The sequence below is a fragment of the Caenorhabditis elegans genome, chromosome I (genome assembly GCF_000002985.6).
Source record: "Caenorhabditis elegans chromosome I".
Classification (NCBI taxonomy): domain Eukaryota; kingdom Metazoa; phylum Nematoda; class Chromadorea; order Rhabditida; family Rhabditidae; genus Caenorhabditis; species Caenorhabditis elegans.
Window position 1 is genome coordinate 7559680 of NC_003279.8, and position 22032 is coordinate 7581711.

General features: G+C 35.4%; 6 protein-coding genes and 1 non-coding gene across 8 annotated transcripts; 3 read left to right on the top strand and 4 right to left on the bottom strand.

Moving 5' to 3' along the window:
• Positions 1-159: 159 nt before the first annotated feature.
• Positions 160-2670, top strand: T25G3.3 (60S ribosomal export protein NMD3). The gene is made up of 8 exons (NM_059713.11): positions 160-306; positions 352-479; positions 530-925; positions 1378-1592; positions 1639-1886; positions 1976-2064; positions 2113-2283; positions 2333-2670. Exons 1-8 carry the CDS (start codon positions 165-167, stop codon positions 2483-2485), a joined length of 1542 nt encoding a protein of 513 aa, NP_492114.2. The 5' UTR covers positions 160-164; the 3' UTR covers positions 2486-2670.
• Positions 2671-4904: 2234 nt separating this feature from the next.
• Positions 4905-8040, top strand: gpdh-3 (putative glycerol-3-phosphate dehydrogenase, mitochondrial). The gene is made up of 6 exons (NM_059714.7): positions 4905-5014; positions 5064-5165; positions 5222-5752; positions 5801-7021; positions 7456-7554; positions 7598-8040. Exons 1-6 carry the CDS (start codon positions 4907-4909, stop codon positions 7703-7705), a joined length of 2169 nt encoding a protein of 722 aa, NP_492115.1. The 5' UTR covers positions 4905-4906; the 3' UTR covers positions 7706-8040.
• On the bottom strand, positions 7266-7415 carry D2030.14. The gene has a single exon (NR_050264.1). It is a non-coding gene; the product is annotated as an Unclassified non-coding RNA D2030.14 (non-coding RNA).
• A 107-nt stretch (positions 8041-8147) lies between the features above and the next one.
• On the bottom strand, positions 8148-10874 carry mans-1 (alpha-1,2-Mannosidase). Its single transcript, NM_059715.9, has 7 exons — positions 10817-10874; positions 10486-10657; positions 10093-10441; positions 9591-9984; positions 9196-9537; positions 8954-9147; positions 8148-8602 (listed from the first exon to the last, which is right to left on the bottom strand). The coding sequence occupies exons 2-7, from the start codon at positions 10638-10640 to the stop codon at positions 8414-8416; spliced, it is 1623 nt and encodes a 540-aa protein (NP_492116.1). The 5' UTR covers positions 10641-10657; positions 10817-10874; the 3' UTR covers positions 8148-8413.
• A 3722-nt stretch (positions 10875-14596) lies between these two features.
• Positions 14597-18857, top strand: D2030.2 (ATP-dependent Clp protease ATP-binding subunit clpX-like, mitochondrial). 2 transcript variants are annotated; one of them, NM_001025905.7, is made up of 6 exons: positions 14597-14679; positions 16272-16459; positions 16896-17299; positions 17416-18165; positions 18241-18476; positions 18557-18857. In NM_001025905.7, the coding sequence occupies exons 1-6, from the start codon at positions 14600-14602 to the stop codon at positions 18657-18659; spliced, it is 1761 nt and encodes a 586-aa protein (NP_001021076.1). In that variant the 5' UTR covers positions 14597-14599; the 3' UTR covers positions 18660-18857. The 2 variants fall into 2 exon arrangements, with proteins under 2 accessions (NP_001021076.1, NP_001379407.1); NM_001392577.1 differs by lacking the exon at positions 14597-14679 and having other exon boundaries at positions 16271-16459; positions 18557-18838.
• A 10-nt stretch (positions 18858-18867) lies between these two features.
• Positions 18868-21154, bottom strand: D2030.3 (Fanconi anemia group I protein). Its single transcript, NM_059717.5, has 6 exons — positions 21090-21154; positions 20595-21009; positions 20292-20527; positions 19579-19848; positions 19342-19530; positions 18868-19293 (listed from the first exon to the last, which is right to left on the bottom strand). Exons 1-6 carry the CDS (start codon positions 21150-21152, stop codon positions 18940-18942), a joined length of 1527 nt encoding a protein of 508 aa, NP_492118.1. The 5' UTR covers positions 21153-21154; the 3' UTR covers positions 18868-18939.
• A 110-nt stretch (positions 21155-21264) lies between these two features.
• On the bottom strand, positions 21265-21949 carry ndub-7 (NADH dehydrogenase [ubiquinone] 1 beta subcomplex subunit 7). The gene is made up of 3 exons (NM_059718.8): positions 21831-21949; positions 21644-21748; positions 21265-21538 (listed from the first exon to the last, which is right to left on the bottom strand). Exons 1-3 carry the CDS (start codon positions 21942-21944, stop codon positions 21386-21388), a joined length of 372 nt encoding a protein of 123 aa, NP_492119.1. The 5' UTR covers positions 21945-21949; the 3' UTR covers positions 21265-21385.
• Positions 21950-22032: the final 83 nt, after the last annotated feature.

Here is a 22032-nt window from a genome sequence, read left to right on the forward strand (position 1 = left end):
TTGAAAAGTTCGGGCGAGCACGTTTGCAGGGTCATTCTTCTTTCGCAATTTTTCTCCATTCTTCCTAAAAAAATGTTTTGATATCCTCAATATTCGTAGTTTTGAAGAATTTGCAAGCAGATCGCTTTGATTTTGCAGTAATTATATATTTTTTTTCAGTCAAAATGCAATCCCTGGACATAAAACCGACAGTTGGTCTAATCGCTTGCTGCGAATGCGGTGTTGCGATTGAACCAAATCCAGCGAATATGTGCAGTGGATGCCTTCGCTCGAGGGTAGATATTACCGAGGGAATCACTCGGCAATGTGAGTTTTCTAAAATTGTTGAAATAATAATTTTTCAAATTTCAGGCACAATTTACATGTGCAAATTTTGTGATCGTTACTTTGTTCCACCAAGTGCATGGATGAGAGCAGAACTGGAATCCAAAGAACTTCTTTCGATTTGCTTGAAAAAGTTGAAGCCAATGCTAACGAAAGTAAATCATTCACGGAATCACTTCAGTTTTCAATAAAATCCAAAATTTAGGTTCGTCTGACCGATGCGTGCTTTGTATGGACAGAAGCTCACTCCAAGCGTATCAAAGTGAAAATCACAATTCAAAAGGAAGTATTCACTAATACAATCCTACAACAAGCTGTCGTCGTTGAGTTTACCGTTCACAGTCAATTGTGCGATGATTGTCGTCGTGCTGAAGCCAAAGATTTCTGGCGTGCTTGTGTGCAAGTTCGTCAACGTGCAGAGTTCAAGAAGACTCTTTTCTATTTGGAACAACTTCTCCTCAAACACTCCGCTCACAAAGAATGTACTGGAGTCAAGCCTGTTCCGACTGGAATTGATTTTTACTTTGCGAAACAACAAGAAGCGAGAAAATTTGTCGACTTTTTGATGACTGTACTTCCATGCAAATATCACTACGCGCAGGTTTGTGAAAGTCGATGATGCTGAAATAATTGACATCAGTTTGCCTACAAATCAGGGGTGCATAGCAATTGCCGACCGGCATTTTTACGAAATGAGCCAGAGGGGCATGCTCTCCCAATATTTTTCAGTAAAATGTAAAAAAAATGTTTTGATTTATCTGAAAATAACTTTTTATTAACAACTGAAAGTGCTCAAAAAATTACTGAACGTTGAAAACTACCCGAATTGTTTTTTTTGTTGATAATTTATCTGATTTTTTCCGGCAAAGCAATTATTTTTTATGTATTTTACCATTACATTTTGATGAAACATATTAGAAAAACATGTCAAACTGTATCATTTTGTAGAATTGCCGCGCACCCCTTTTTCAAATTATTCTCTGAATTCTTACGAGTCAGTTCGCAAAACACCATATTATATTCACCATCAGTTATGACATTTTCTTATTTCAGGAACTTGTCTCTCACGATACCAAAAACAACACATACGATTACAAACACACTTTCTGCGTTGAAATCGTACCAATCTGCAGAGACAATATCGTTTGTCTCCCAAAGAAACAGGCTCAACAATACGGAAATATGTCACAAATCGTTCTTTGTCTTCGTGTCTCGAATGTCATCACTCTCATCGACCCCAACAATTTGCAGTTGGTTGATGTTCAAGCGTAAGTACAAATATCTAGAAAAGAAATGAAAATTGGCATATTACAGAACTAATTTCTGGAGAGAGCCTTTCGATTCTCTTTGCGGACCAAAACAATTGACAGAATTCTACGTTCTCGATGTGGAACCTGTAAATAACTTTGAGAGAAAGGCAGGCCACGGATATGTGAGTAAGAAACACGAATTGGCAGATGTATGGTTGGTGAGAAGTGATCAAGTTGGAATGTCTGATGCTCAATCTCTATCAGCTAGAACTCACATTGGACACTTGTTATCACCTGGAGACTTGGTTATGGGTTAGTTTCAATTATTGTGTATAACTTTATTTACTTACTTCTAAAGTTTCTGATTAGAATTTTTTTGGAAAAACATTTTTAAAATTCAGCATTCGACATGAAGAACTGCAATGTGAATAATGCAACTTTCGATGCCATGAACATTGATAATGTTCCGGATGCAATTATTGTCAGAAAGGTATTTTTACAGTTTTTGGAGGAATACTCAATATTTTATGAATTTCAGGTATTCGATAGAACTCGTCGTACAGCCAAACGTCAATGGAAGTTGAAGAGATTGGTTGTTGATGGTAATATTGTTGGAAATGAGACGGCATCAGTTGCTGATGAATTCCAAGGATTTATGGAGGATATCGAAGAAGATGCACTGATGAGAGAGAAGATTAATATTTATAAAGTGAGAGAAAATTAGAATGATATAATGTTGTAAACCAAATAAATTGCAGGACGCAGAGAAAGGACCAAATGTTGATGGAGACGACGCAGAAGATCATCCAGATGCTCCAACTCTTGCCGAAATGCTTGATGATTTGAAATTCGATGACGAGGAGATGAAAGAGGCTGAAAGTGCAGAAGATGATGAAGCTATGCAAGAGTAATCTTCGCTCTATCTCAAAATTTCGTTTTTCTCCATATTGTTGTCTTCTATATTTTTGTTTGCAATCTGATCATTGTTCCAACCTATTCCTACTACTCGCTTGTTGTTCTGTTATCACATTTTGTTTATTAAAAATACCCCGTTTTTTGTTCGTTCTCCTTATTTTTTGATAAATCTGTTTTCAAGAAAAGCTACGCCTACAATACTTTGCTGTTTTAATCACTTAAAAACTATTACTGCATCATTTCTTATCAACATTCTTGCCCTTTACTCACCTTATCATTTTTAAGTGCATTTTCAGGTCTAGATTGTGCTTTTTCTCATTATTCTTGAGATTTTCCTATTTGAATTCATTCTCAGAAATAAGTCTGTATGCCGCCGTCAAGGGCGTCGTCGAAAAATTTTACGTTTTTCTGGAAAATCGTAAAAGTTTTTTTAGGATATTGACAAAAAATTCAACATTTTGTTTATGGTGTCATCGAAAACTTCTCGATTTTTCAGAGATAATTGAAAAATTGAAAAACGAAAATTTTAGATATTTTTAAGAATCGGGAAGAAGGTTTAGAAAATTAACAAAAATCCAATTCTTCTTAAATTTCAGTTTATTTTGATGAAAAAACAGAAGAAAACATATAATTTTGTTTTACTTGAACAAGAATCAACATTTCGAGACATTTTTTTCGAAAAATTGGGAAACGGGAATTTTTAGATTTTTCCTTTTTTTGTAAAAAATCTAAAACGACATTCTTGATGCTGCTGAAAAAAGTTATCTTCTAAAAAAATTTAAGTTTTTTTCGTAATATAGAAAACAAAAAGCCTTTTTAAAATCACCCGGAAATTTCGAAAGTTAGGATATTAAAAAAAAACATCTACCTCCACGCTTTCCAAAAAAAGTTTGTTCGGTTCAAAAATTGTGTTATGTTCATTCTAATTCTCTTTTGGCACACAATCTCTCAGACATAAAAGTACCGTCCATTCAATTCGCGCATTTCTTTTCCTTCTCTTCCACTCTCACTTTCTGACTCTTCCCATTTCTAGTCTCACAATCCTTCGAAATATACACGAGTATTTCACATGTTCCTTGCCTCTCCGTCTCTTCTCCTCAAATCGATGCATTTTTCTCTGCACTCTCCACTGTTTTCACACGTTTTCATTTCATCTCTCATCCTTCACAACACCATGTTTTATTTTCTCGTCGGCCGGAGTTTTTTGTCAAAAAATGAGGGAGGAAGGAGGAAGAGAACTGAGACCCAGTTTAATACTAGGCATATCCTTGGGCTCCGTGAGCCGCGTCACTTCTTGAAAACAATTTATTTTAAGATTCAATAGTTTCTAGGTTCGACATGATTTTGTGATTCCTAATGCTTTTAATATTAAATCACAAATGACTGTAACGGTAATGCAATTTTTCAAATTTATGCCAAAATTTTCAGATTTTTTGACAAGTTGACACAGATTCATTCAGATGGGTCTCGGCGCGCAAAAAAGTTTATGGTGGTGCTTCGAAAAAAATCACAATACGACTACCATAAACTTTTTTGCGCTCCACACCCACATGAGTAAATCCGAGCGCCTTTAAAAAAGCATGCCAAAATCTTGTGAAATTACTCCCCTATCCAACAGCAAAAGTTCCCCAATTTGACAAATTTAGCTCTTGAAGTGACTCACGATAATCTTGATTATTTGACATGGATAGCTCCCTATTTTCAAAGATTTTATCAAAATGCGATCAAAAATCCAATTTTCTAGCTAGCGACCACTTATCCAAATTAATGTTCACTGTCCATTAACCCTGTCTGTCCATGAAGACGTGATGTTAACAATTCATCAACATTGTTTGTCATTTCTCTTATCTTTAACCTCTCCCTGATCCTTTTTGTTTACCCAAATTGAACACACACCTTGTGTTTATCGCAGCGATTGTTCTTTTCACAGTTTTTATGTCATCTGGCAACGATTTTGTACTTCAGTTCGATTTAGTATGAATTAAAGATTTAAATGTCTAACTGTTAAGAATTTATCAGATTTTTTCGACCTTCTGAGAGTAAATATTTGAAGGGTTAATATTTAGAGTTATCCTGGCTCAAAACAATAAAATGATCAGAAAATTGGAAACTCTAATAATTTATGTATTTGGAAAATTTAATTAGAAAACCTTTTTTTGTCAATGGTGAACTCAATTGAAATGTTCGTATTTAATGTTTCAAATTTTGTTAAAACTACAACTTTCCTATCTTCCAAAATTAGCTTTTCAGTGTTTTTATGGACACAAATCTGTACCCCAGTCGTACTCTATTGACATTTATCTGCTTTTTGTCATCACGCCCGTGGCCTCCTATTCATATTCGTTTTTTACTTCTCCTTCTTCAGTTCAAAATTTAATAAATTATCTTTAAAAATTTCATTTCCATTCTTTCCAGGAATGTCTTGGGTGCGGTTTACAAAGACGGGCGTGGCAGTGGTTGCCACGTCAGCAGCCGCCGTTCTTGCACTCGACATGACCAACGAACGACGATTTCAGAGACAAGTTGTGAGTTTTCAGAAATGCAAAGTTTTCTGAAATATCTGTCACTTTTTAGAAAGATCACTTTCGAACTGTACATGCTGATCGACTTGCAGAACTGAATAAAAGAGCTCCGAGTGCTCTGCCAACGAGAAAAGATATTTTGACGAATTTGAGTGTAAGTATCGAAATTTCTGGAACATTTTCAATTAACATTTAAAATATTTTCTACAGAAAGGCGAAGAATTCGATGTTCTAATCATTGGAGGAGGAGCTACTGGAGCTGGGGTCGCTCTTGACGCTCAAACTAGAGGACTAAAGACTGCATTGGTTGAACTAGATGACTTCTCATCTGGAACATCATCCCGATCAACGAAACTTATTCATGGTGGTGTTCGATATCTTCAAGCTGCAATTATGAAGCTTGATTTGGAGCAATACCGAATGGTCAAAGAAGCTTTATTCGAAAGACACAATCTTCTTGAAATTGCTCCACATCTCAGCTCTCCACTCCCTATTATGCTTCCAATATACAAATTGTGGCAAGTGCCATATTATTGGTCTGGAATTAAAGCATATGATTTTGTATCTGGAAAGCGTGTACTCAAAAACTCATTTTTCATCAACAAATCACAAGCACTTGAGAGGTTCCCGATGCTTCGTAATGAATCATTGAAAGGAGCGTTAATCTATTATGATGGACAACATAATGATGCTAGAATGAATTTGGCTATTATTCTTACTGCTATCAGACATGGAGCAGCGGTGAGCATTGATATATAAAGCTAATGAAACTATTTCAATTATTTTCAGTGCGCCAATCATGTTCGCGTGGAGAAGCTTAATAAGGATGAGACAGGAAAAGTGATCGGTGCACATGTACGGGATATGGTCACTGGAGGAGAATGGGATATTAAAGCGAAGGCTGTAATCAATGCCACTGGACCATTCACTGATTCGATTCGTCTAATGGGTGACCCTGAAACGGCTCGTCCAATTTGTGCTCCAAGTTCTGGAGTTCATATTACCCTTCCAGGATATTACAGTCCATCGAATACAGGATTATTGGATCCAGATACTTCTGATGGTCGTGTCATTTTCTTCCTTCCGTGGGAACGTATGACTATTGCTGGAACCACTGATGCACCATCTGATGTTACTCTTTCACCTCAACCAACTGATCATGATATTGAATTTATCCTTCAAGAAATTAGAGGATATCTTTCAAAGGATGTTTCCGTTCGTCGTGGAGATGTAATGAGTGCTTGGTCTGGACTTCGTCCATTGGTTCGTGATCCGAATAAGAAGGATACAAAGAGTCTTGCAAGAAATCATATTATTGAAGTCGGAAAGTCTGGTCTGATTACAATCGCTGGTGGAAAATGGACAACATACAGACATATGGCTGAAGAAACTGTTGATAGAGTTGTAGAAGTTCATGGATTAAAGACTGAAAATGGATGTGTAACACCAGGACTTCTTCTCGAAGGAGCACATGATTGGAATTCTCTTCAATATATTCATTTGGTACAAGATTATGGAATGGAAGTTGATGTAGCTCAACATTTGAGTAACACTTATGGAGATCGTGCTTTCGTTGTCGCCAGAATGTGCAAAATGACTGGAAAGCGTTGGCCAATTGTTGGGCAACGCCTTCATCCCGAATTCCCATATTTAGATGCTGAGGTTCGTTACGCTGTTCGTGAATATGCCTGCACAGCAATCGATGTTATCGCCAGAAGAATGCGTCTTGCTTTCTTGAACACATATGCCGCTCATGAAGTACTTCCTGATGTTGTTCGTGTTATGGGACAAGAACTTGGATGGTCATCAGCTGAACAACGAGCTCAATTGGAAAAGGCACGTACTTTTATTGATATGGAAATGGGACAGAATGCTAAACAAACTGCAGTATCCAATGTTGCACTGAATTTGACAAAAGAAGAAATGCAAAGAGCCAAGGAACGATTCCAACAATTGGATAAAGATCGCAAAGGACATATCACAGTCAACGATCTTCGCAAGCATTTCAGAGTGAGTTTCAGAAAATAAAGATCATATTATTTCCCAGACGCGCAATTTCGCGATTTTTGCGCCAAAAATGTGGTACCCGGGCTCAACACAAAAATTTTTGTTGAATGCATTTTTGTTGAAAGTTGTGCTCCTCTAAAGAGTGCTGTAAATTCAAGCTTTGGTTGCTGTGGAATTTTTTTTTCATAGTATTTCGATAACATTTACTTATTCAAAATCATAAATCCTAAACAAAACGAAAGAAAAAACTATAAAAAATTAATGAAAATTCTGCAGCAACGAGAATTTTAAATTACAGTACTCTTTAAAGGCGCACACCTCTTAACATTCAATAAAAATTTTTCGTGTTAAGACCAGGTACCCTATTTTTGGCGAATCGAAAAATTTCGAATCTGGGTAACATATTCCGACAGTCTCTTCAAAAATGTAATTTTTAGGAACATAACCAAAAGATTGATGAACGTGTTCTCCACGAACTTCTAAACGAAGTGGATCTCAATAAGAACGGAGAAATTGAAATCGCCGAATTCTTCCAGGTAAGAAAAAGGATAAATTATCATTGAAAAATGTAATTTTCAGCTGTACTCTGGATTGAAAGGAGGTCAACTCACCGGAAATCGACTCGTCGGATACTTGGACGAAATTCACGGAACACCGAGTGTAAATCGCGCTTGTGGTGGTATTTAATTTGATATCTTTGTCCCTTTTTTTAAATACTTTATTGCCTCAAGTTTTTAGTTTTTAGTCAGTTTTACACCAATTCAGCCTTTTTTAATTCAAAATCTCAACCACGCCCTCTAAGCATTTCGTTATTAAACACGGAATAATCCATACGAATTATAGTAATTCAGAAACGATGAAAAAAATATGAAGAAGATTGTCAACTAATCATTCAATTAGTGGTAGAAAATCAGTGAAAATTGAACTCTTCCTCCTATTTTCTAACTCAAAAAACTCTTATTTCTGCCGGTTTTCTCCTTTCATTTATTGCACACACAGATTCATATAAAGTTTTTCTGCTCAATTTCTTAAATGTGTTACAGAAAACAAAGCAATTTTATTTGTGCCTCTTGATCTAGAAGAGTGGAATTATATTGGTGCATTTTGTGAAGATAAAGAAAAATTTGAAAATACATTTGCTTCATTTTTTCATCGTTGGCAATTGGTAACTGGAAAATTACTTAATTTTCAAACAAAAACATCCCGATTATAAGCACATGAATACTAAAATTGGAAGTCATCGAAGTGGGAGAGATTTTCCATAGGAAAGAATGATTGAAAACAGTAAATAAAAACAATAAATTAAAGAAAAACAAGAAAGAAAATATAGATAAACATTTTTGTACCCATATTTACACTGGAAGGAAAAAAAATTCAGACTAGAAGGAAACATGATTAATGCCGAATGCGGAATGGATGAGCTTCGGTATTGAAAACCCATTGATCAAGTGGAAGAATGTTATCTTCACTGAAAATTAAATACAGATATTTGAAGAGCTCAGCGAAGAGGAATGACTGCTGCACATCATCTTGTTCCGGGCTCGATTCGTAGACGTTTCGGATTCCAGAGTATCCGGCAGTGCCCTGAAAATTTTTCAGATGCGGTTGATCTCTATGGAGGATAAAGTTAAAAGATTATTCTAAGAATGATACAAAAAAAATTTTTTAAGTGATAATTTTCATTGTTGCGAAAAAATTTCTGATCACTCGCACTTTTTTGGATATATATATTTTTTCTTAACTAGAAAAAATATATATTTTTCGCCTAACTAAAAAAATTTTAGAAAAATTAAATATAACTGTTGTAGGTTTCTTTATGTTCACCACAAAATTATTGCAGTAAATGTTTTCAGCTTTTTGTTTTAAAATTTTGCAAACTCGATAATTGCCGCAAATTTTTTGTTGAGACTATTGACTTTTGAGACTTTCACGAACCTTACAATACTCCTCCAAATTTTGAACATGATCCCAAGCCCATTGTCGATATTTCTCGTCTTTTGTAGCCCTCCACAAGTAGAACCATGTCTCAACGACTTCAGGACGAAGAATATAATATGAATCCTGACGACGTTCTGTTTTTGCCTCTACACTCGATGTGAATTGGAAGGATTCTGGGCCGATTCCAGTTGCTGGAAAAAACTTAAATTTCAATAGGAAAACTATAAAAGATAACTCACTGGATCTAGCGTACGATTCATGACATGTATGACCAATTTCTTTTCCCAACGTCATATAATGATCTGATATTGTTTTATTTTTCTCATTCATTGCATGAAGAACAACCATTCCACCGGAAAAGCATGCAAGATGTTCAAATGAATGTTCCATGCGATTTCCGTTCATTTTTGCGAAATACCAAAGATTCGACTGTTCCGATTTGAAAAGCATTCGTTTTTCCATTGCAAATATCGCTTCTTCGTATTCTCTTTTCGTGCGATCATCTTTTTTACCAGTGGCAATCCATTGTTTGAGCAGATATTCATACCAACTGTCAGCCATTGCACCCATTGAGAAAAGATCTGAAAATTATTTAATTTTAGGAAAAAAAGGGTAAAAATAAAAGGAAACTTACGTTGTCCCCATCTTGGTGGATTATCCATAGTAATATAAATTGGATAAAGTCCTTCTGGTTTCTCCATTGCAGTTAAAACATCTCTTATTTTATCAGCTTTTTGAGCAAAAACTGGATTTCCAGTCAGATTGGAGAGATAATCGAATTCAAGTTGAATTGAACCGTATTCCGAGAGAATTGCCTTTCCGCTTGCCCAACTATACGTTTTGGATCTTCCTGTTTGAGCATCAATTAATGAATTTGGTATTCCAGAAGGAGTTTCAAAAGCCGGAAGAAGAATAGTTGCCACATCTTCTGCTTTCTTCAAGAACATTTTGTCTCCGGTAAGTGCAAATGCGGAGAGTAGGCCACCAGTGAATCGGATATTTGTTTCAAAAACTGATAGATCTCCTTTCTGAAAAAAAAGAAGTTTCGATAGTGTTTTAAATGTTTTGGCATAGTTACTGAAAATAGCATAAATTTATATTTTATGAGCCAATTAGAAAATTGTAGAAAGAATTACCGCAGACGTTTTGAAATCAAAATCAGCAATCCAGTCTCTGGCCTCTTTATATTCTTCTTTTAATCCAACCAAATACAATGTATCAATAGCATCAATAATTGTTGCACCCGTCTTTCCATACCCAAATATCGATGAAGAATGTCCTGATCTACTGTTGGGCCTCAATTCATTCTCCCCCCAGGCATATTTCCGATATCCGTCCCATGCGAATTTAATCATTTGTTTCACGAAAATTCTTCGTCCTTCTGCATCATCTGATGCTCCAATTTCAGGTTTTGGAATTGGAATGGGATTGGCTTCTTCGGCTTTCCGCCGTAACTCATCTTGCTCTTTACGACGAATTTCCTCTCTGAAACTGAAATTTTATTACAACAATTTAAATTTCCTACATACCTGATAAGCACATCTCTAACGTGAACGGAGTTTTCTTCTCGGAAATACAGATCAGCGCCGCCTGACGGAAGAAAGAAAAACGCTGTGATGCAGACAGTCAGAAGAAACATAACTCCGACACACACGACAAGTTGTTCGTGTGATCGGAGGCCCATTGCTGCCGTAATTGATTCTGAAATTGAAAGATAAAAATTTAAAAAAAAGAAAATAGTTAATTTTTTTTAGCATATTTCTGTTTTCAGCTAAATCAAAAAAAAAAACTAAATTGATTCTTCTAACATGGAAAACTGCGCAATTATTCTCCATTCATTTTTTAAGCGATAAAACTTACAAATCCGTGAATATTCTTCTTTCTTAATCGGAAAATTACCCAGTTACACAGTGATAAGCTGAAAAACGTTAATTTTTAAACTGAAGGAAAATGTGAAGATAAAAGGAGTTTAATGAGCATATTCAAAGCTGTATTGGGTAGTTTTAGAGTATTTATTTAATGTGAAGGAAGATAAAATTGAAAATAAACGATTTATCTTAAGATATCTGATAAGAAAACAGTATCATAAATCGGCAAAATCTGTGGATAAAACTCTCCAACACTCAAACTTGACATTCTCAATGGAGCGCGCTTGCTCTTTTCATTTTTCACACGCCCGTGATGAAATTGGTTTCATTTTTTTTTGTTTTCGAGATTCTTAAATTATTTTCCCATCTCCTCAAAGCTGAAACAATATTAATTTTTACATTTGTTTAATTGCGCTTTCTTTCCGAGTGTAAACAGCATTATTTGTCGTAAGAGAACGTTTTGCAATAGGTTAAGACGGCTAAAATGTTCGAAAATTGTTCTCTGAGCGAAGCGTTTAATTATGAAAATTTTTCTCGTAACTTTTCGGTTAAATCCCGTATTAGCTTAGTATTTCTTTGATTTTTATTCAATTTGGGCTAGCAAGTTTTCTTTTATCTTGATTTCTCGTTAATTCCGTGATTATTGCAACGGGGACCTATGTTCGATTTATTGACGATCTCAATAACCAATGTATTCTCGTGACACACCGCAATGATAATAGTATTGTGATATCGGAGTGATGATTAGAGTGAGAATAAGTGGCAAAGGTCGTTCTCCTTCCCCTCGTAAAGACATGCTTTTTGGACAAGGGGGACACATTTATTTTTATCAAAGAAGACAAGAAAACGTGTCATGTGAATGGTCTTTTGAAAATAAATAGGATGGGTATTTCTTTACAGGAAAATAACAATGAAAATCTGCTGCTTGCGTAGTTTATGTTTATTGTTCAGTTATTCACGTGGGTGTTGTTCAGCTGAGCAGCTATTCAAAAACACTCAGATAAATGGTTTGGAGTCTAATTATGTGAAAAGCGAAGCTAATCGGAATGCGGAGCAGAACTAATCGAACCTAAATCGAACAGGGTTTTTATCTAATTTGACTCGTCCCGCTTCTAATTAGACTCCGCTCTCCTAATTTGACTCGCCCCGCTTCTAATTAGATTCGGATTTCTCCTAACTAGTTTCGGATTTCTCCTAGCTAGATTCGGAGTTTTTCTAACTAGTTTCGGAATTCTTCTATTTAGGCTATATATCCGAGAAATTTTCTTGCCACCACCCGGAGTTAAACCCTTCACCTTCTGCTTCTAGATCGGAGTCGTTACCTGTTCAGCCAACCTTGCGCGTGGGTATTCTTGTTGCGACGCTAATTAAGTAGTTCATCGCCTTGTTTGCTTTCATTCATCTAGACCAAACGTTTCAGAAGCAGTAATACATAAGCATTCCATTGAATTTTATTATCAAAAAAAATTTCCTTATTGTGAAGAACGACTTTGTAGTTGAACGCTTTCCACCAAAAAGTTGCTGACCGATATTTGAACATTACAATAGAAAGAAAATAAAAGCATGAGTGCCTTGAGTGCGTAAATAAATTAAATTTTAAAAAATATATCAGTTGGTCATTTTGTCATACAATTTCAAAAATTGTAAAATTTTTTATCAGATATTATAGAAATATGTTCTTCGATGATTCTATAAATTTTCTTGCCAAATTTGATGCTTTCGATAAGTCAAGCCGGCATTCCTTGGAGCTCTGAACAATAAAACCTCCCGTCTTAAAACGGATGCATCTCATTTTAGAGGCGAGGTATCAAAAAGTCATCAACTACAACATTGTCAAGCTTGAAACATTAAAGGTTTTCAAAGTTGCAGGCAACTTGTTATCTTTATCGAGAACTGAGATACGGTTGAGCACAGATCTAGATCGATCTCTGTGGAATATTTTTGTCTTCTTTTGGAGCTCGCATCTCCGCAGTAACTGAAGATAACCAAAAGGCACAAACTAACAAAATGTTTTTTCACATCAAGGCCAACAACTTTTCAGTTGGCATTTTATTAGTTCTAACGACAAGATCTTGTCTTGCAAGAGAGTTAACTTAACTTTTTAAATTTAATTAATTTTAAGCCTTTGAAGGTTTATATCAGGGGTGTGCGGCAAATTTGCCGAATTTGCCGAATTTGCCGTTTGCCGAGCTCGGCAAATTTGCCGAATTTGCCGAGCACGGCAAATTTCAAAAAAGTAGATTTGCCGAATTTGCCGTGCTCGGCAAATATTGAAAAAAGAGATTTGCCGAATTTGCCGAGCTCGGCAAATTTTGAGATTTGCCGCACACCCCTGGTTTATATATACTCAATAAACTCGAATTAAACTCTAATTGATTTAGGAGATTGCTCGACTGAAAATTTAATATGAATGTTAAAATTTAATCTTCTCTGATTTCTTAAGCCACCGTTTTCACAATAATCACTTCTCTCACAAGCCCAGAACCTTGAAAATCGTCAAAATTAATTTAATTATCTTTTTGAAAAATGCTTGAGACATTTTTCTTAAATTTTTATTCGGAATCCAAATCAATGAAATATCTTGAGAAAAACAATTCAAATTAGCCTGGAGAATTTTCAGTGAAGTCAGAAAGTCCGCTCCAGCCACTAGTGGACGAATGGTTGACCAAGTCAAAATCCCTTTTTTTAGAAAACCGACGAAAAAATGAATCGCTCCAGACTCAGTTTCTGTCTATTTAGATTCAGTTTCTATCTATTTAGAAGTGGTTCCTTCTAATTAGACTCGCTTTTGCGTGCTTCTAATCAGACTCACTTTTCATCTATTTAGACTCGGCCTCCTTCTAATTAGACTCGCTTTCTTCGTGTTTCTAATTTGACTCGCTTTTCATCTATTTTGATTGGGGAAGATTAAGATTAGACCGGGTTCTCTCTAATTAGACTCCAAACCATTTATCTGAGCAGGGGTTTTCTTGTTTTCGGCTTCTTTCCGGGTGTCAACATCGTACTGGTATGCAATGTGGAATTTTGCTTAAGATATATATCTCGATTTTTCGAATTTAAAAAATTCCCACGCCCCTGCTCATCTAGTTTGCATGACAACAGTATTTAATTTTAGAATGACACTTCCTGCTTGAATTAGTTCCCCATTCATTGTTCGATTTATTCAATGAGCCCAATATATAAGGCGAACACGGTTTAGTAAACATAATGATATCTGAACAACTTTCCAGATAAAAATTATATCATCCCTACGTAATGGGTTTTATCAAGTTTATAGTTAAAAGCGTCATTTTTCTCAATTTTCATGAAATTAAAATCAGTCTCCAAGTGGTCTCCACCGAATGGAACGAGAAGACTGACACCGTCTGTGCCCTCGTTATCGTATTCGTCGTCACCGTTGTGTCATTCACTCTCTCTATTTTCTTCAAAAAACCAGATGACTCTGATAGTTGTATTTGAGTGAATAGAGAGATAAATGAAGAACAAGAGACTTAGACACATAAGGGAAACCCCTTCCTTTATTGATTGAGAGAGACCCTGTGTTGCAGGCACGGCGCCAATCAACACAAACTGCCTGAGTACTTTGATCCAGAAAGTCACGCGTAGAGGACATCCCCGTGCGTTCCCGCCGCCTGCACACTGATTTTTCCCCCCGCTCCGCCCTTGTCCCGCAATTTTTTGTGCAGTTTTTCTCATCTCCTCTCTTTTTCTATTTAATTCTTTATATTCTTCTCAGTAATTGATTTCTCTCAAAAACGTATGGAAATTGAAGGAAATGCATCGATCGATCGGATTAATCAAACTTTTGGCGAAGCCGACGCGTACTGCTGAATTAGCTGCATTTTATCCTAATCGGTTAGTTTTTTGCTAGTGAATTTAAAAAAAACTGATATTTATAAGTTAAAAATGTTTTTATTGGTATCCTAGAAACATTTTTTAATTTATCAACATTTCAAAAAAATTGAAAATATTTTAAATGGAAAATCATGTTTTTGACAGCTGCAACCTAAACTTTCTGCAAAAAAATTTTTGACTCTCGTATCTTTCAACTTCAACATTTATTTTTTAAACATCAAAAAATTATTCTTCAAAAATTGTTCCTAACCAAAAGTTAATTCGATTATTTGCTGTCAACTTATCACAAAAAAACAAACAGTTTTTGAACAAAAAATCTGAGTGACATCAGTAAGGGGTCATCTGACTTTTTATATAACAAATAAGTTTCAAACTGAACGTTTACACTGCAGAGAACAACTGTTCATTTAATTACAATTTTTTGCGAAAGAAAAACAGATCAAAAGAATTTTTACTCTAAATTTAGGTTTCATAGTTGAAATATTTACTTTTTAAGTATTAAAAGAAAAATTTCCTTATACATAATTTTTCGCAGAGTTTTGTGGATTTTGAGGGTGTTTAGAGGCCGACAAACATTATGGAAACTTTCCGGGAATTTTTTATTTATTTGAAAAAAAACAGAAATTTTTGATCAAGTTGGGTGAAAAAAATTTTCGGAAAAATCATTTCCTATTTTCCAAAAAAGTGCATCTCTACCACTACACCTATAAATAATAAAAAAACGGTTTTTGGAGCCATTCTACAAGCCTTGAGAGTTGTGCAAATAATCTCTGAAAAATTTCTGATCGAGATTTAAGCGGTCTTGGCGTAAAATAAAATCTTTCCATGTAGATTTCTTTTACTTTTTTCACTTTCTCTTGAAATTACAAGAACCGAAGTTCAAACTCAACTGAGTCTTTTCTATTTTTTCAAAGTTTCGAGTTCGAGCAAAAAGCTGTCTAGACGGAAGCTTGATAAGTATCAGACACCACCGACGCAGACTTTAAATTTCAAAAATAATATTCAAAAAAAGTCAACACATGTTTTCCACGTGAAATGTATTTTGCCGTCATCTCTTCTTTTTTCCCTCTTTTTTCAACATCTCCGTCTGCCAAACAGTAAACAGAATGAGTGATTGAATTGAATCAAGAGAAGTGTGTTCTGTAGACCCTTTTTCTTCTTTTTCTCCAATCTCTTTACAAGACTAATATGTCTTAAGTTCCCGCAGGGAATCCCTTTTCAAAAGAAAATGAAAGTGCACTAATCACTATTATCAATGTCTTATGATTATCATTATCAGTTCTCCTATAAACATTGTACTCATGCACTGACGTCTGATTTTTTTGTAGCAGCGACGAAATAATGAAAAAAAAAACTAAAAAGAAGGGATCAAAAAACAGAAAAAAGGCACAAAAATTTTGAATTTTCGGAGTTCGGATCAATTTTAACAACTTTACCAGTGCTTTTATCATTTCCTTCGTTTTTCTTGTTATTTCTGTGAAAAAGCAATTGTAAAGCAGGTCGAAGCAAAAACACAAACAAAAAACATTACAATTTCCAACATACTTCAACAGATTCAAGTTTCCAAAGTAATTTTATATTTACTTTTTCAGATGTTCATGTGTAACAATTCGGTGTTCTTCGTCCTCTTCTTCCGGTGGTGATAATGGAAATGATGGTGGAAATAATGGAGAAAATGGAGGCGGAGATTTGACAAATGCCCCGCCCAACAAGGCTGTTCAATCATTTGGACAGTGTAGACATTGCTCTAAACCTTTGAAGCCTTTGCCTACTCTAACACGTAAGTTTTCAATTTAAATTAAAACATTAGTTTGTATAAAAACAATGCAGACTCTGGAAATGCCTTGCAAAAATTTTTTAAGTTTTTGTAAATTGCCAACTTTTTTTGAAAAATGTAAATTCAGAAAAACGTGTTCTGGTGGTTTTAGCCCCTAAGAATGTTCACACACAAATATCTAAAATATTACACCTTCTGAGTTAAAAAAAAATCAACTTCCCAATTTTTGATAGGTGAAAGCTTAGAAATTGCTAAATTTTTGGCTGTAATTAAGTTTTTTTGTTGAAAAGTTGCATTATTTTCAGCCATTTTAGTGCCATAGAATTCCTTAAATATTTTCTACACTAGCGATGCTCCCCAATGTGTATTTAAAAATTTCTTTATGTCTAGACTTTAGTGTAATTTGACCTACTTTACTGCTAACTCTCCTTGTTTTCAGCTTCAAATCGATATATCCACTGTGACAGCTGTAATAAGCTATACTTTGCAAACTATTTTGAAGACTCTGCAAAGAACGGAATGTTCTCTAAACAGTTTGCTCGAAAGACACCTCCATATCCAACACAGATTGCCGAATATCTCGACAAATTTGTTGTTGGACAGAAGAAAGCGAAGAAGACGTTGGCTGTAGGTGTGTATCAACATTATCGCCGACTCGAGCATAATATCGAAACTGGAGCTTCTTCTATTTATCAAACTCATGCACAAACATCATCGTCCGGAAAATCTTTATCAAATGATGGAATGGATCCAAAGATGCCACGTGGAGTTTTCTATCAAGACGAGCTCCGATTAGGGCAAATGGCGAGCAGTGAGCTCAGAAATTCCATAATGCAGCAGCAGGTTAGGTTTTTCTGAAAATGAGAATTAAACAATGTTTGAAGGAAAGTTTTTAGAAGACTCCAAAAAGCGTTTAAGTTCAAGTTAGATTCACTTGCTAATTAATTGTATATTTACAGAGTAATAATCAACCTCCATCACCAGCTCAATCTCCTCGTAACGCTGCTCCAACATTCCGTGCATTACCAGAAAAGGAGCAAAGTGTCCGTCTGGAGAAATCAAACGTTCTTCTTGTTGGACCATCTGGAGTTGGAAAGACATTCCTTACGCAGACATTAGCTCGTGTACTGGATGTTCCAATTGCACTCTGTGATTGTACATCAATGACACAAGCTGGATATGTTGGTGAAGATGTTGAAAGTGTAATTCAGAAATTAGTCCAAGCTGCCGGAGGAAATGTCGAAAAAGCTCAACAGGGAATCGTTTTTCTAGATGAAGTCGACAAAATTGCGGCTGCACACGAAGGACATTCGGCAGCATATCGAGATGTATCTGGAGAAGGTGTCCAACACGCTCTACTGAAACTTGTCGAGGGTACTGTAGTTAATGTAAAGTCTGGAAAGAAAGGAATGGGATCTCAGCAAGATCAAGTTCAAATCGACACAACTGATATCCTATTTATTGCTTCTGGAGCCTTCAGTAATCTCGATAAAATTGTTGGAAGGCGATTGGATAAGAAGGCATTAGGATTTGGTACGTCTTCTGGAAATGTCAGAATCTCTGGAGATGATTCAAATTCCGAGGTGATGAGAAAACGAGATGAGCTTTTATCAAAAGCAGATCAAGGAGATTTGATTAGTTTTGGAATGGTGCCAGAATTAGTTGGAAGATTCCCTGTTCTTGTGCCCTTCCATTCATTTGATAAACAGGTAAGAGTCGATTTTAAGTTAAACAAGTTAAATCTGTAATTTAATATTCAAAAAATTCAAAATATGATTTTACAGATGCTTGTCCGTGTAATGACAGAGCCACAAAACTCCCTTCTTGCACAACTGAAATTGCAATTCGGAATTGACAACGTAGATCTCTCATTCTCTGCTGAAGCTCTCGAACAAGTCGCTCAACTGGCTCTCGACAGAAAGACGGGAGCACGTGCTCTTCGGTCAATTCTTGAAGCCGCTCTGTTAGAAGCGAAGTTCACCGTTCCCGGATCTGACATCGAATCTGTACATGTTAGCAGGTACGGCTAATTTCAAAAATCAGAAATCTAGAAAATAAATGAAAAACACAATGTTCTCATTAAATTTTTCTAATTTTCAGAGAAGCAATCCTTGGTGAGAAAGAGGTTGAATATTCACGACGTAAATCCCAAGTTGTTGAAGAAGAAGACGTTTCACCTATGAAGAAGTCGGCTGTCGCTTAGAGACTCATTTTGATTTCCATCTGATTTATTATTCTAATCATTTTTTATTCTATGGGTTTTCTTTTTTTTAAACGAATCCTATTCGTATCTGTACACTCTTTTCACACGAATCTCCACTGCGGTTTCGTCTGTTTTTTCTGTAGGCATTTTAGTTTGATTATTGTCTCCTATCATTTTTTTTCTCCTATGTACATATATAACTTTGAATAATATCGTCAGATTTTCATAACAGGCAACAACAAGAAAATAACAAACAAAAAACGATGGGAATGGGAAAACTTTAAGACATATCAAAAAGGTTCAGAATATCATCAACCGATGCTTCTCCTTCCAAAAGATTAGTTTTAACATCGTTAACCACTGACTTCTTCTTCTTTTTGGCCACAGTTGAAGTGGCTGTAGTACTGCTCTCACTATTTTTCTTTTTTCTGGATGAAGCTTCTGGAACCTCTTCTATTTTCTTCTCTACCACCACTGGAACAATCTCCTCTTCCTTATCTTCTGTTTCCATTTCTTCAAATTCTTGCTCCACTTCTTCCTTTTCCTTCAAATCTTCGGACGCGGCAGTTGGAGCTTGAATAGTATTTTCCTCTTTGAGAACAAGTGTTTTCTTGGCTTTCACATTTGCAAGATCCTTAACAAAAATCAATATTATAATTAACTTAAAATCTATTTCTCTTACCGTAGTTCTAGGGCGGGATGCAACATTGCAAAGAGCTCTTAATCTATGAGAATGCTCAGAAGTATTTCGAGTTCTTGATGAAATAACTCGAGCGACTTGCAATGGAGATGGAACATATTCATTGTTCAAAGTAAGGAATGCAGCAAGCAATTGAAGATAGATTGAACTATCCGGATGCATAATGGCAGACTGTAATTGTATTATTTAAATAATTTTTTTCAAAAACTCTATAATTACCTCACAAACTGCTTTTTGAACAGTGGCAAACACTTCTGGCTTAATGAGAGAAGCCGCCGATTCGATAATGCTGGAAAGTAGATTTCCCACGTGTTCTCCGTAACATTGCTCATGAATTGGATGCTTCAATGCAGTGAAGATTACATAGAAATGTTTGTAAAGTGTTGAAGTGACAGGTCCAAACGTTTTCGAAATGAATGCAAGAGTTTTGATTAAATCAACGTCGGGCGATTCAAGTTCAGAAATCAGAGTAGATACGATTCTGCCGATCTGTGAAAAATTAGATTTCATTAAAGAAAACATGTAATTCGAATTTATAAGAATTGAGTTATTCCATTAAACTTCCTTTACCTTTCATTTTTGACATTTCAAAATAAAACAAAATCTCCAAAAATATGGCCGGTCTCGAAACGACAAAGTTTTTAAAACACAAACGGGTGTGCGCCTTCAAGAGTACTGTAATTTCAAACTTTGGTTGCTGCGGAGTTTTCATAGTTTTTCTCACAATTTGTAGAATTGATGTTTTTAGTAGTTTCATTTCACAAAAAAAAACTTTGAATGAAAAAACTATGAAAAATCAGTAAAAATTTCGCATCAACGAAATATTGAAATTACAGTACTCTTAAAGGCGCACACCCATTTGTATTTAACAAAAAGGCGCGTCGAGGCCGGGTACTATTTTTTTTATCTGAAAATACATTTTTAAAGCTTACCATTGGAATAAGTGAATACTTCGTGTTTACACACATTGAACGGAGACATGCAAATGCAACAGATCGATTTTTCGGATTATTAATTCCCAATTCAATAACTTGAATTATATCTTTTCGTTCTACAAATAATCCCGGCTTTGAAGCGTATCCGAGTGAAAGTGCGAGAACTTCAAAAAGAAGAGAAGTCAGCGAATCTCGATGAGAAGACACTCCCAATGTTCTAAGCTGAAGGAGATCTGAAAATAAATTCAGATTTTACGTGCCAATAGAGTTGTACTTTTTTTTGTTGATAAAATTACTAACCATTTGATACATTTTTAATCTTGGTTGCACTCAACAAAACTTCAAGCGTATTCAACAACATTGTTAGATTCTGATTGCTAATTCTCAATCCAAACAGTTCAGCAGCCAATCCACGAATATTGGGATCACTTGTTTGTGCAGCAGCATCCATGCAATTAAGAATAATCTTGAATACAATTGGAGAATGAAGTTCTCCAGCTTGCGGATTTCTAACAAGAAGTTCTCGAGTATAAAGTGATCCACATAATTGAAAATGATCCGAGATATGAGCAAGTCGATTAGCCAATCGCGATTGAACTGCTCGTAGAGTTTGTGAAGAACATTTGATGATCATTCTCGACATAAGACAAAATCCTAGTTCTTGTTCTTTACGTGTTCGATTGGATCCAACGAGACGGAGACATTTTTCGAAAGTCTGAAACTTATTTGATGAATGGATCCATGACAGAATATGTAGGTTTTTAGATAATTCAAAAAAATTTGACAATTTCTAACCTGAATTTCGTCTTCTGGTTTTCCAACCATTGTTTCTTGGACGACTTTTCGGATTTCGGTCATCTCTGAAAGGTGTTTTTAAATTATAATATGGAAAACTAATCGGAATCATTATAGCATAGATATATTACAAATGATACGAACAACAAAAAAATTTTCAACATTAAAAAAAAGTGTACGACTCAATATTTATCCGAAATCGAGAGAAAAAGAAACGAAACAAAAGACACATAGTATTCACAAAAAACTATACTATTATCAAAAATCATTTAAAGAAATATCTCATCGACATCTATTCAAGCAGTGGCTTCTTTGCGAGCCTGTCTTTGAAGCAATCGTCGTTCACGTTCGAATTCTTTGATTCTCATGATATGATCATCATATTCACATTTATCCCAAGCTCCACGTTCTCCGTCGCACGCGTGTCCGGCAAATGGTGCATTTTGGGTCTGAATATAATAAATTATTTTTGCTGTTTTTGAGAAAATAATTTTAGATGTGTATTTTTATATAATTTTAAAAATATATCATTGTAACTAAAACAAAAATCTTACTTGGCATTTCATGAGTGAAATCAAGTGGTGAGCACAATAATCGCGTTGAGCTGGCTTCAACTTCCACTGCTCCATCTCTTCCCAAGTAGCCTTCATCTCGCGGACCTTGAATATTAAACTTTATTATATTGAATATTTATGAATTAAATGAACAGTTATTTAATGAACTTTTAAAAAAGTTGTTTACCTTTCTCGGTCGCTCGAATCCATACTGAGGATCGAAAGTTGGTGGTCTGTCGACACGTGGCGCGGTTTCTGGTGTACTGGCTCCTTCCAATGAGACGGACAGTTTAGTTCCCATCTTGGCTGAAAAAAAAGGAATTGGTACAAAATAAAGAAAGCATCAAAACTCTTCTGATATTTGAATCAACTCAAAATAAATAATTAGC

What these genes read in the sequence shown, in the direction of transcription:
- mans-1 (NM_059715.9), bottom strand. Translation starts at nt 10,640, where the DNA reads ATGGGCCTCCGATCACACGAACAACTTGTCGTGTGTGTCGGAGTTATG. An exon ending in TTGATTTCAAAACGTCTGCG is followed by an intron (nt 9,985 to 10,092) that starts GTAATTCTTTCT and finishes CTTTTTTTTCAG; the next exon opens with AAAGGAGATCTATCAGTTTT. An exon ending in TGAATCGTACGCTAGATCCA is followed by an intron (nt 9,148 to 9,195) that starts GTGAGTTATCTT and finishes AGTTTTTTCCAG; the next exon opens with CAACTGGAATCGGCCCAGAA.
- ndub-7 (NM_059718.8), bottom strand. Translation starts at nt 21,944, where the DNA reads ATGGGAACTAAACTGTCCGTCTCATTGGAAGGAGCCAGTACACCAGAA. An exon ending in GATTCGAGCGACCGAGAAAG is followed by an intron (nt 21,749 to 21,830) that starts GTAAACAACTTT and finishes TTAATATTCAAG; the next exon opens with GTCCGCGAGATGAAGGCTAC. An exon ending in TTTCACTCATGAAATGCCAA is followed by an intron (nt 21,539 to 21,643) that starts GTAAGATTTTTG and finishes TATTATATTCAG; the next exon opens with ACCCAAAATGCACCATTTGC.
- D2030.3 (NM_059717.5), bottom strand. Translation starts at nt 21,152, where the DNA reads ATGACCGAAATCCGAAAAGTCGTCCAAGAAACAATGGTTGGAAAACCA. An exon ending in GATTAAAAATGTATCAAATG is followed by an intron (nt 20,528 to 20,594) that starts GTTAGTAATTTT and finishes ATTTATTTTCAG; the next exon opens with ATCTCCTTCAGCTTAGAACA. An exon ending in CATCCCGCCCTAGAACTACG is followed by an intron (nt 19,294 to 19,341) that starts GTAAGAGAAATA and finishes ATTTTTGTTAAG; the next exon opens with GATCTTGCAAATGTGAAAGC.
- D2030.2 (NM_001025905.7), top strand. Translation starts at nt 14,600, where the DNA reads ATGCATCGATCGATCGGATTAATCAAACTTTTGGCGAAGCCGACGCGT. An exon ending in GCCTTTGCCTACTCTAACAC is followed by an intron (nt 16,460 to 16,895) that starts GTAAGTTTTCAA and finishes CCTTGTTTTCAG; the next exon opens with CTTCAAATCGATATATCCAC. An exon ending in GAATCTGTACATGTTAGCAG is followed by an intron (nt 18,477 to 18,556) that starts GTACGGCTAATT and finishes TCTAATTTTCAG; the next exon opens with AGAAGCAATCCTTGGTGAGA.
- gpdh-3 (NM_059714.7), top strand. Translation starts at nt 4,907, where the DNA reads ATGTCTTGGGTGCGGTTTACAAAGACGGGCGTGGCAGTGGTTGCCACG. An exon ending in CTATCAGACATGGAGCAGCG is followed by an intron (nt 5,753 to 5,800) that starts GTGAGCATTGAT and finishes AATTATTTTCAG; the next exon opens with TGCGCCAATCATGTTCGCGT. An exon ending in AAATCGCCGAATTCTTCCAG is followed by an intron (nt 7,555 to 7,597) that starts GTAAGAAAAAGG and finishes TGTAATTTTCAG; the next exon opens with CTGTACTCTGGATTGAAAGG.
- T25G3.3 (NM_059713.11), top strand. Translation starts at nt 165, where the DNA reads ATGCAATCCCTGGACATAAAACCGACAGTTGGTCTAATCGCTTGCTGC. An exon ending in CGAGGGAATCACTCGGCAAT is followed by an intron (nt 307 to 351) that starts GTGAGTTTTCTA and finishes TTCAAATTTCAG; the next exon opens with GCACAATTTACATGTGCAAA. An exon ending in ATGCAATTATTGTCAGAAAG is followed by an intron (nt 2,065 to 2,112) that starts GTATTTTTACAG and finishes TATGAATTTCAG; the next exon opens with GTATTCGATAGAACTCGTCG.